General features: G+C 43.5%; 1 protein-coding gene across 4 annotated transcripts in view; it reads right to left on the bottom strand.

The window, feature by feature from the left end:
- Positions 1-530: 530 nt before the first annotated feature.
- The window catches only part of ephb2b (eph receptor B2b), a 126,786-nt gene continuing 115,186 nt past the window's right edge, over positions 531-12,130 (bottom strand). For all 4 annotated transcript variants that reach the window (XM_069149643.1, XM_069149658.1, XM_069149652.1 and 1 more), the window contains exons 12-16: positions 10,396-10,611; positions 9,915-10,064; positions 7,913-8,106; positions 6,935-7,090; positions 531-5,844 (exon numbers count right to left, since the gene is read on the bottom strand). In XM_069149643.1, the coding sequence (XP_069005744.1) occupies positions 5,736-5,844; positions 6,935-7,090; positions 7,913-8,106; positions 9,915-10,064; positions 10,396-10,611 (825 nt within the window). In that variant the 3' untranslated portion in view covers positions 531-5,735. The remainder of the gene's footprint in view (positions 5,845-6,934; positions 7,091-7,912; positions 8,107-9,914; positions 10,065-10,395; positions 10,612-12,130) is intronic.

The raw sequence follows: 12,130 nt of genomic DNA, 5'->3' as shown, positions 1-12,130 counted from the left end.
AAATAGCTCAGCTATTCCAAACACCACTGAGCAGAGACAGAAAATGTGATGACATCTATGGAAAGTAAGCTAGCTAGAAAAGTTAGTTTTAGCAAGAAAACCTAAGAAGTTAGGATTTTACGACTGGATTTATTTATCTGGAATGACTAATAGAAGCAAGACGCTTCAGATTGATGGAACTCTTTTTTTCCGCAGCTGTGTAGTTAGATGTTTCTCTGGCAAAGAGTTTAATAAAGTTCCATGTTGATTTCTAGTTCACAGATTATCAAGAGAGTGTAGTTGGACCTGGTTTTGAGTTCCCTTTTGTTGTAACTGCAAATTTCAAATGCTATTCATAAAAAAATACATATACCTTTTTTTATCGCATAATATTTAACAAAGTATAATGGAATTCTGGACAAATTCAGGGTTTTGACTTTTACTAAAAATGACTTTTACTGAAAATGTGCCACTAATATTTAAATAAACCCCAAATTGATTTAACATGAAATTGTAAAATGTTTTCTTGTAAATTAATATATATATTTTTTTTAAACTGTACTTACTTAGTTGCCTTCGGTTCTGCAGAATACAATCAGGTTTACTGCCAACTATGTTTTTACACGAAAGGACATTTTTTTCATGTAAATATATATTTTGCAAAATAAAAATCTCAAAATAATTTCTAATAATTTGATATCCCCCAAATGGCAATGGGCTTCGCTCATGTTTCAGTTGTGAAATGTACACAAATAAATAAATATAAAGACATTAAATGAATAAATAATGAATAACCTCCATGACTGTTTCATTTTTTATAACAGATCTTATTTTTTTTTTTTTATTGAGGAGAGTCAAGTTGGGTTTTCCATTTTTAGAAAATAAACCAATGACAATATTACAAATAATGAAATTGTTACATCATTCACAGGGTTACAGTCAAATATACATTTATACAGAAATACAGGATCTCCCACATCAGTCACAGTGGTCTGAACCGGCACTGGTCTGTAATGTGGGCATTTAACAGACCAGGGGAGCGCACACATCCCCCGCCTGCACGAACCAACAGCCAGAGTGGTAGTGGTGGAAAGGGAGCTAAAGGGGGTGGGGGGCAACAGAGGGGAAACACAGGGGTCATAGAGAGGAACACAAGTGGCAGGATTGCCGTAGTGGTACGGAAGTTTGTCCAACAGAGGGAAAGACAACGGGCCTGTTTGGAGCAGCAGCCGGCGTTTGTCCGTCAGCAGCTTGAAGTGTCCTGAACCCTGGAGCTCTGCCTGCCGCAGCGTTCACCCACTCTCTGGTCCAACGAGCGACGTTCGACCACCGCGGCAGTAGAGGGCGCTCCGGTGCTTCGCGCTGCAGCCGTTGGGAACGGGAGCCATTTTCTAATCTGCCGCACAACAGGAGGCAGACTTCAGCTCTGGAGTTTAGGTGGCGCTTTAAATGCGGCCCAGTGGGTTGGAGCCTGGCACAGCTCGTGGTTATGCACACTGTCATGTAACTGTAACACTGAGACTTAACGGTTTCTCCTCCGTCCTTCACAAAAAATTGGCACGCGGTGAGGGCAGGGCCGAGCGGTCGGACTTTGCTTCGCGGATGTAAAAGGAGAAAGTACAATATGTTTTGCTGAAAGCTGCAGTCGGCAAACGGGTGAAACCATCCCTGGAATCACACTCGCGCTGCATCGACTTTAATTTCCAGAGGAAAACTGTAAAAACGTTTTTTTTTTCTTTTTTTTCTTTTAACAGGGGAAGCAGAAGTCTGCAAGTGTAGCTGGCATATTTCTGTTGTTGTAAAATCTCACACTAAAACTGCACCTGGCAAGTTAAATAATAGACACTGTTTGTGAATAGTGAACAGTAGAAAGCAACTGCTTTGAAGGGGAAATAAGCGAGTGAGTTAAACAAAGCGCACAAAGACCTTTCTGTATATACAACTCGTCGACTCTCCCAGTGATCCGATATTCTGATTTATCCAACTGCACTTCTGACAAATCATTTACAGCAGGCTAATGGGCAGTAATTTCACCGAAATGAAATATTCAGCCTGATTTCAGATGCCATAAAAGAATTATCACGTTAACTGGAAATTCTTTTAGAAATACGCCCATGAATTAGTAACCCGATAGATTTTTATTTTTTTTTTAATTTTTTTTTTAATAATCCATAAATTGGATTTAAAGAGCCACTGACAGTTTCTCAGCTTGAACTGCAACATTACGTCTATTTTGTGCCGTCATAATCAAAAGATACATAACAGTAAATACTTCATGCAGTGCTTCCGATCCCTCCACCTTCAAACAAGTGTTTTGTTGAAAAGAAATCCTTTAAATGAAATTGAAAACAAGAAACCAACCGTTCATCAAGACCTCAACAAAATGTGTTCTCTTAGCTGCGAGGAAATACAGACAGTATGCAACATTAAATCAATTTCAGCACTACTCAGCACTAGCGATAAGTATGTCTGCCCACCCTGTTAAAGGTAGTTCCTTGAGGCAAACGTCAAGGATAATTGCTTGATTAATAAGTCAAAGTCTTGGCAGCGTCCGTGGACAAGCATCTGAATGAGCTTTAATGGGACTGGAGCGAAACCCCAACCAGACTCGTGTGTATTTGACTTTAACTTCTTGAACAGTAAGTGTTTTTCCTGACGAGGGAATATTCTCTGCAGCACGAGAAGACATACAACCTGGCTAAATAAAACTGATGAGCTGTTAAGTGTTGAGAAATGGAAAGGGAAGATAATCTAAAGCTTAGTCAAAAAAAAGAAAAAAAGAAAAAGAAAAAAGCAAACTGCATGTCGGCATCAGTGGCATTTAGGTCACAGCATCACTTCTCACTCGCTTCTCAGCTATGACTTAACAGCTCATGATTCTCCTCCTCCAGTTTCATATGTTGTGAAAAGCTTCCAGGGAAATATTTGTGGCGCTGTGTTGCACTGCGGATGAAAATAACCGAGCAGAGCGGGAAAAAGAAGAAGTCAAAATCTCTCCGGTCTTGGCCTCTAATTCTATGGACAGCCAGAGATAATGAAAGGTGGGATGACAAGCGGTGCAGTGACTGTGGTTTCTCACTTTCTGTAACCGGGGCTTTGGTGCTAAAGCTGTCTGTAGTGACAGCGTGAAAAAAAAAAACAAAAAAAAAAAAACGAATCCAGGTCAACATCTGAGGATTTGGTACAAGCGCACACGGAAGAAGCGTCGTCCGGTCCGGAGGAATCTTTCCCAAGCGCTCGGCGGCACAAAGCGTCCGGACGAGACGTGACACCACCGCCTCGCTGATGACTGTCAGTTCGCCTGCTGCTGCTGTTGATGCTTTTAAACGCGCCGAGACGAAACGGAACAACTGCTGGAACAACCGCGCGGAGATCAGTGGAAGCGGCGGACAGGTGGCCGACAGGCATGCGTGTGATCAAGAGGACGGGGCGGGAAGCAGCGCCCGGACGGAGCGGCTGTGATCGGGGTGCGGCCGCCCCGCTGCGACCAGACACATCTGACCGATGGCTCACAGCTGGACGTCCGTGTCTGGCTGTCAGGTCTCGGAGCGCAGCCCAGTGGGAGCTCCGCACTCCTGATGTCATTTACTGGCTGTGTACATAAACCCCCTGCCTGACTCCACATCTCTGGGGGGGGGATCACTACACTGTTACAAACGCCATGTTTCCCACCATAACCCGTACAACGGGTTAACTGACGACAACAAACAATGATTGACAGCTCGGTAGTGTTCACAGGAAACTATAGAGTGTCTTTCAGATGAAACCGAGGCCTGTCACAGGGAAATGCTGTTTATCTACATGGTTCTGAGCGCCAACTTCATGTTTTCAAAAATAAATTCAAAGCTTTGATGGAAGATCTAGAAGGTTTGCTGGAGTCAGACAGTGCAGAAAAAAAAATAAATCTAAAAGTAATAATTACTATTCAATAATACCCATACAGAGATTGCAATAATATAACACGTTGCATTTTTGTTTTTCATTCAGTGAATGCCTGATTGTAAAGTCTATTCATGACTGTGTGTGCGTGTGTGCGTGTGTGCGTGTGTGTGTGTGTGTGTGTGTGTGTGTGTGTGAAACAACCACGTGTGCTGTGAAAACTTTAACACTTTAAACATAAAAAAAAACCAAAAAAAAAAATGTCTTTTCAAAACTGGAAGAAGAACACTGACTATAATGCAGCCACGTTATACTCTGTAAATTGTGTCAAATCAAAGCTCTTAACAAACAGATTCTAGTAATTGCAGCAAATCAAAGCAGTGTGAAATGAAGCACTCACTCAGCATGCTATCAAACGCGAGTCCCGACGCTTCAGGAGCGACTGCAACGTGTGCGCAGACGGCACCGGAGACGAGCAACACGAGGGAGGGCGCGGGACGACACACGGCACGTATGCGGACTCGGACGCAAACAGTAGAACCTGTTTCTTTTTGCGTGAGTCTGTGTAGGAAGCCAGTTTGCTGTTGTTGTTTTTTTTTGTGTTGTTTTTTTTTTTTTTTTTCACAAATGAAGGAGAGAAACTGAAGATGACACCAACTCAAAAATCCTCCCGGCGGTCAGCTCTTCTGCTCCTGAACTGATCCATTATAATAACCGTCTCTGAGTCGTCGTGTTATGGCAGGTCAAGTGCATCTGATATGTACAGTACAGGATCATGACCGGGGTGCAAAAGAGAAGAAGTTCTATTTGGCAGGCTGTGAATAATTCACCGTGAAAGAATGACAGAAAAGAAACAAACTTGTCGTTTCGTCTTCAGTGAGAGGAAGCATGGTGAGAGGGAATCTTCATCACAAAATGTCACACAATATAGAAAATTACTGGAAACGAGAAAAAAAAAATCTTTTTCTTGACTGTTGATTTCACCGTGTGACTTGTCAGTCTGATTGAATGCGTTTTTTTTTGTTTTTTTTTACATCAGTCTTTGCCAAAAGTTTTCCACTTCATGGTTGTTTTGTTTTACCTGTGGAAACAGTTGGGCGTGCACGTCGGGTCCCCCCAGTCTCCTCCACAGTTCGCCTTTCACAAGGCCACGGAGAGCTCTGCGTTTCCACGAGATGTCCAGAATCAAAAACAAAGACAAGATCCACACCGTGTCGAGGATAGTCTCCTCAACTCTTCCTTGTTTTCTTTTCTTTTTTTTTTTTGTTCTTTTTTTTTTGTGCCCTTTTAAAGGGTAGCTTTCCTACTCAGTTCGTCTAGTGTACAACCTTATATCATCTATAAATTTAGATAAACTCCTTTCCTTTTTCAGTTTTTCTTCTTTTTTCTTTAAAAAATTCTTTACAAAATTATCAGAACAAACAAACCAAAAAAAAAAAAATGTTCAACATCAAATGAAAATTGGTGGAAGATTGAAAAATGTGTTGCTGGTCACTTCTAACCTCCCGCATGTCTGGCTCTATGAGGTGGGTCGGCTGTGGGCCGTCTGATGCTTCCACACCTGGACTTTAGTTTTCGCAACTCTCCACAGCTGATTCCCCCGAGGATGGAGGGGGAGGTCAGGGTGAGAGGAGGAGGAGGAGGAGGAGGAGGAGGGAGGGAAGTGGAGAGAGGAAACGGGGGGGAGGGGGGGAGATGAATGGCCGCCTGGTGGGAAGACCAGACACACTGTCACGCGAGAAAAAAAAAAAAAAAAACCCAAAAAAACCCATCCACTCCATCCTCCACGCCCAGAGCCCTGCATCCCAACCACCTTTTTTTTTTTAAATTTTTTTTTTTTTTTTTTTTTTTTACCCCCTCTGCTCCACTCGGGAGGGTCAAACCTCCACCGACTGGATCTGGTTCATCTGTGCCCGCATCATCTGGACGCTGTTCAGGATCTTCTTTTGATGGCCTGCTAACGTCACACCAACCCCCAGGATGTCACTGTGGGTGTAGACAGAAGCAGATGTCAGGCTATAAACTGTCTTTCTGGATCCATCTGTCTGTCTGTCCGTCCCTCTGTCTGTCTGTCTGTCTGTCTTTATGCCCACCTATTTGTCTGAAAAGACAACCTCGCGTTAAGCTAAAAAGTCTCAATCGGGAACTGGTAAAAACACATCACGGCACAATAAGACGCAATAAGACATGAAGGCCTGACAAGAGAAAAGACATGTAACAGTACTGGAAGACAGACAGCAAACATCGTCATCCTGACTGGAAACAGTTGTGTGTTCAAACATCTCAGAAGCCGGAAGCTTAAATAATCACAGAACAATGTTTGAACGTCGGTTTTTCTGCGACTCAGACGTCCCGGCTGATGTGGTTATCCGCATTAATCCCTCGCCGCCACAACGAACGACAAATTCACAACATCTCTTTCCCTTGAGTCTATCTCAGACACAACAATTGTTGCCGGGGTGACGGTTTGATGCCAAATATGAACAGTTGTGCGTCGTACTGAGGCGGTGACATCATCCCAAAACACCACGTTCTCACTGTTTCTATAAAACGATGAGACACTTCTCTCCTTTTGCTGGACCTCAACAGTGATCACACTTTTGGATTATTATCTGCTTTGTTTCAAAGAATTGAAGCTCAACATCTCTGCGGGTTAATCTCATGAGACTGTTATCCGCTGACAGGAAACGAGTTTTACAAGTGACCTTCTTCACATGACTATATTTGATGTCTTTGGGATGATTTTTCTTCCCAGTGTCTCAGCTAACCAGCCCCATAGTCGGATGTTTCCTCTTAATCTTTAAACGGAGGTCAAAGAGAGGCCTGCCAAACACATGGCAGAGAATAAAGGCCACTGTTATGGCTCCCAGCTATTGTGCCCGCTGCTCAGCCTCGCAACTGCAATATTACGATCTGCTAATTACATGCAGAGCCGGTAATTATTATAACGGGCCAGAGGCAGAGTCTGGTGCTCTTCCAGGTTTCGGGAATATATGAGGTACATCAAAACCCGCTCCCTGTGACCTTTTTCCTGATGGTTATCAGACCCAGAATACCAGGAATCATCGGCACTTACTCCATGGTCATCTGAGACACCACGTCAAATGTAGAAAAGTCAGAGCTGGCGAAGTTGTCTTTGTACTGGCCCATCTTGATGGCGTCCAGCCACTCGTCCACAGTGCTGAAGCTGGAGAAGTCTGGGATGCTGCGGTCCAGGAGAGGGAGATGAACACTGATGGGAGGACACGAGGAGGAGCCGTTTAGAGTAATGATAATACACAGTGGCAGGTCTGAACGTCAGAGTCGGCCAAGACCACCTGCGTATGATTCAAACATGAATTATTACATTACATTTTCAAAACAGTTCTTCGAGAGTCCCGCCGGCTTTATCCGTGAACCAGTATTTTCCAAGCTGATTCCTTATAAAGGATATTTTCCAAATGAAGTGATAGGCTTCAGGGAGCCAATATATTCACTCAGTGTCTGTGGAAAATCTGGCCCTTGGTCCTGCACTCCACCACAAATGAAAGTACAGACGGGGATAATGGAAATCAGTAAACCCTGGCTCTAAAAGGAGACTAACACCCAGAGCAAAAAAAAAAAAAAAAAAAAAAAAAAAAAAACCATGCTAGAAATTGTTTGTTTTTTTAAAAATTGCACAACTGCTTCAATCCAGGATTTGCCTGAAGCGTTCGTGGGAAGGATCGGATCTATCAAACCAAAAGGCTTTAATTTACATAACCGCTCGGCGCCAGGAAAAACAAGAGACACTGTGTTCGGCAAAAGGCGAACTGTGCCACGGATGACACTGCAGCAGGAGCTTGAATTTCCTGTTGCAAAGAGGGAAAAAGAAGCGACTCTTATGCATTATATTGTTCTAGACGTTGCGCATCAGTGTGGCGTGATGCTACAATCAAAGGCTGTCTTGTGGGGCGCCTATAGAGATGAGATATGCAGATACCACACAGAGAAAAACATACATGTTGATATTTTACTGCCGACAAAGCGAACACCACATAAAACAAATTTGATCAGCAGCCTTCTCGTCACCCACCCTGAAGATAACGGGGTCATGGCCTTCAGCGTGTTGGGATTGCGGATCATCTTGTCGAGGTTGTTAACGATCTGGCTGAACTTGGGCCGGTTGTTGCGGTCCTTCTGCCAGCAGTCCAACATGAGCTGGTGCAGCGCGCTGGGACAGTCCATGGGTGGGGGCAGCCGGTAGTCCTGCTCGATGGCGTTGATGACCTGCAGGGGGAGACAGAGATCTCTGAGGGTCGCTAGGAGGCTCTACACAAAGAGGAGACGGGTTGATGGAGAGGAGAGAGTGTACGGTCCAGTTTTGGAAGAAGCACTGGTGTCCTTTTATTTAAGTAAAAATACCAATACAATAATGTAAAATACTGCAATACCTGCATTCTAAATTACTTAAGTATGGAGGTATTTGTAACAAAATGGACTGTAAGAAAAAAAAAAAAAAAAGTCCCAAACAATACATTATTACATTAGTAGATTGTTATTAGCAGCAGCTTTTTATTGTTAGCTGGTCAGGTGGAGTCAGTTTTAAGTAGTTTGTGCAATTAGTTTGCTTGATTCACGCCAATGGTTCCCAATCCAGGGGTCGGGTCCCCCAGAAAGGCACGCAAGATAAACTTGAGGTGTTGTGAGGAAGATAAAAAAAAAAAAAAAAAAAAAAATTCTGTGTACATTTACTTTGACTTTTTTTTCTAAACTTCGTAATTTTATTTTGTTTATCATTGTTTTGATATTTTACGATGTAGGCATTTTTTAAAAGTTCATATTTTCACGAACTTCAGCTGACAAAATAAATACAGTGGAGTAAAAAGTACAGTGAAATATTTCCCTCCTACAAAATTGAAATACTGTACTTGAGTAAAGTTCAAGTCCCTTGTTTTTTTTACTAACAGACAGAGGTGAGCAAATGTACAAGTTGCTTTCCACCACTGACATGACCCAGGATGCCATGAGTTTATAATAAATACATTGCGTAGTAACTCAGACTTCAGTACAGTCGTGTGTAATATGAAGTGAATATTGGCACTAATGCTTCCTGTAAAGAAACCATTACAAATGCATCTGTGCCTCCCACCACATGGTGAGAACAACTGCTGCACTCATTACTACAGTAAGTGCATTACTGCCTTAGAGGCATAACTGTTCAATTATAGATATTATTTAAACACAAATACATATAAATGTATAAATATATACATTTGTGCACAAATCACCGCATTAGTTCCCCTTAAGAAGAGTTGTGAAACAGCAGTTAGGTCAGTACAACCATAAACCTTCTTCCACCAACTTCACATTTCCACTTGCACTCTGCCAGCGGTGACTTCATCGCTTGGCCTCGACACTGTATTTAATGCTCTCTCTCCATAAAGCCACCTTAAAGATATGTCTGACTCGGTCCGTCGATGTTGTTGGTCGAGGGAGCACGCAGAGGTGGCGCACAGTTAACAGAGTGGAACAACCCAGAGGACACTTGTGACGAGGACGCGCAATCCCCCTGCTCATTATAAAGGCCATTAAAAGAAGCTCCATTCAGACCCAGATTAATCTCATTCATGAGACCTCCAAACGAGGACCCCGATGGAGCAGAAACACTATCTGGAGCTGCTAATAAGATAACCGTGGAGATCCTCGGTCCCTCTTAGCACATTAGTGTTCTCACTTTCAATTTGAAACTATTTTCATTATCTCTCCCCATAATTTGCTCTCTCCTCCGCTACCCAGAGGGAGATAGGAAACGGAGGCTCCAGTCAAGAGCAAAGAATTGTCCACTGAGCACTGCTGTGCATCGCAAATGATCCGATTATGTGTCTTTGGTGAGTGCGGGGGGATTGACATATAAAACCCATGTGTGAAGGCTGCTGCTTAGCTGAGGGGAAGCAGACAGTGATAAAAATGCATCTCTGGGGAATTTTAGGCTGTAATGAAACTCAGGAAGACAAAAATATGAATGTGTGAACAGGCCTCATCTAAAAATGTTTAAGGGGGAACTCAAAATCAAATTTAAAAAGTTGAATACATACATCTTGATTGGTCATGTCCCAGTAAGGCCGCTCCCCGTAGGACATGACTTCCCACATGACGATCCCGTAGCTCCACACATCACTGGCAGAGGTGAACTTCCTGTACTGGATAGCTTCAGGCGCAGTCCATCGGATAGGGATCTTGCCTCCCTGTGAACACAAAGGGCGCAACCTCAGCGAGGGAAGCGAGACCGAAACCCGACCGTCACAGTGTCCTGGCTCCGGAGAGAGACACCGTTCACGGTAACAATGCTGATGGTAATCCACACTGGGAGATGGATATAATAAAACCCCTGGGAGGAAAGTGGCGCACATGAAATACTGGAGGAGGAGGAGCAACAGGTGAGGGAGCGATGCCGGTCCTGACAGGGGGAGCAGTGTGGGAGTGCACTGTAGTGTGTACGGCAGGCCTGGGGTTTAACCTCTGAAACTCTGAATGAATGGGGGTCTGAGGGGAAGGTAAGATTTGAAAGTTTCATACCAGAGCGCTGGTGTACGTAGGGTCCGACGTGTCGTCCTCCAGGAAGCGCGAGAGGCCGAAGTCGGACACCTTGCACACGAGGTTACTGTTGACCAAGATGTTCCGGGCAGCAAGGTCACGGTGCACGTAATTCATGTCGGCGAGGTACTTCATGCCCGAGGCGATGCCACGCAGCATACCGACAAGCTGGATCACAGTGAACTGTCCATCGTTTTGCTGTAAAACAGATTTATAGCGTTACAAAACTTTATAGTTGGAAGTGGGTTATAAACAGGAGATGCTCTGTGAAATGTCCAACTAATAATGTGGGCAGACAGTCAGTTCATCACATGAATTTCAATTTCTAATCACACCAAAGATAAAAAACTGCCTGCGAAAAGTTTATTTTTTTAGGTTGTTATTTTTTTAATTTTTTTTATATGAACCTTGAAATGCTTTGCCTCAACCTTTTTATCCCAACCTTTTTTTTTTTTTTTAAACATCCTTGTTGTGTCCTACTCTAGTGTTAAGAGGCAAAAAGGTCTGTGGCAGAGCAGACTGTCATAAAATAAAATATCAAAAATGTGTTTCACTCAAAAAATGTAAGGTTATTTTTTTCTAGTAATTATTCCTTTAGAATTCATCCATGCGCTTCATATAAATGTTGTTATATATATATATATATATATATATATATATATATATATATATATAACAAATTGTCATACTTCCTTTAGTCAGATAAAAAAAAAAAATGTTTTGACTGAAACCCACACCGTACAGGTTTAATGTAGAAAAGTAACTTTTAAGTATTAGGTTCCCTGAAGCAACTCTTCAGGACACCAGCAGTGAGTTTTGGGTTGAGCTTAACTGGTCTCGGCGGGGCTGGGCGGGACGGAGCCGGGTCTGGCTGACTGTCTACAGCTGTTCTCCTCCCCGGTCTTGGTGAGGGCTTTACCCCATGCTCGGGGAGTGTCTGGAGCAGTGGTGCAGCTGTGCCTCCAACTGCGCACACCTGCACTCTCCCCACCACCCACCACGACGCCCGGAAAACAGAGAGCTTCCAGAGAATGGCGCATGGGAGCTCGGGGTCGGGTGTGGACAGACAGAAAGGCTCGGGGAGGGAATCGGAGGGGCAGCCGAGCAAAGGCCCAGAGCACAGCCAAATTCCTCCGGCCTATTTCTCTTTCAAGCGCTTTGCTGCTCATTAGCCGAGTGGATGCTTCTCCTCACGTCAAGCTGCTGCTCCTCGTGTACCACAGCAATTAAGCAGAATGCATTATTCATTAAACCTTTCTCACAAATACATACTGCCACCTAATCGGAGAGCTGTGTTTGCATATACTTTAATTGGAAGGATTCCTCCAAAGTCTTTAGGATCAGGTTAGCTGGAATAAATTCTTCTGTAATATATATGAAAATAATGTTTTCAATCAAAGACTTTTCTCCTCCTCACTTTCACAGCTTATAGATGGCTCTATGTAGCAACCTGGCTCTGATTGATGGATTCCTGCTCTCCCCACCCCCCCTGCAGGTTTGTCAGCAGGAGGCAGCAGTGGAGAAAATCCCTCAGCAGGCAGCGCAGTACAGACTGCAGTGACCATTTTAAACAGCCACCCACCAATCACCTCAGAGGAGACACAAACATGCTCAGAAGCTTTGACACTGTCAGCAGTTGTTGTCATAAACTGTCACCGTGAGGTGCTGCAGAGGTTCTCTGTTGTTTTCAATACAATGCCCTGCCAAATATATTTAG

The sequence above is a fragment of the Embiotoca jacksoni genome, unplaced genomic scaffold (assembly GCF_022577435.1).
Source record: "Embiotoca jacksoni isolate LCO1_2020_lvr unplaced genomic scaffold, fEmbJac1.0.p SCAF_1, whole genome shotgun sequence".
NCBI lineage: Eukaryota > Metazoa > Chordata > Actinopteri > Embiotocidae > Embiotoca > Embiotoca jacksoni.
This window is presented reverse-complemented; position numbering and strand designations above follow the sequence as displayed.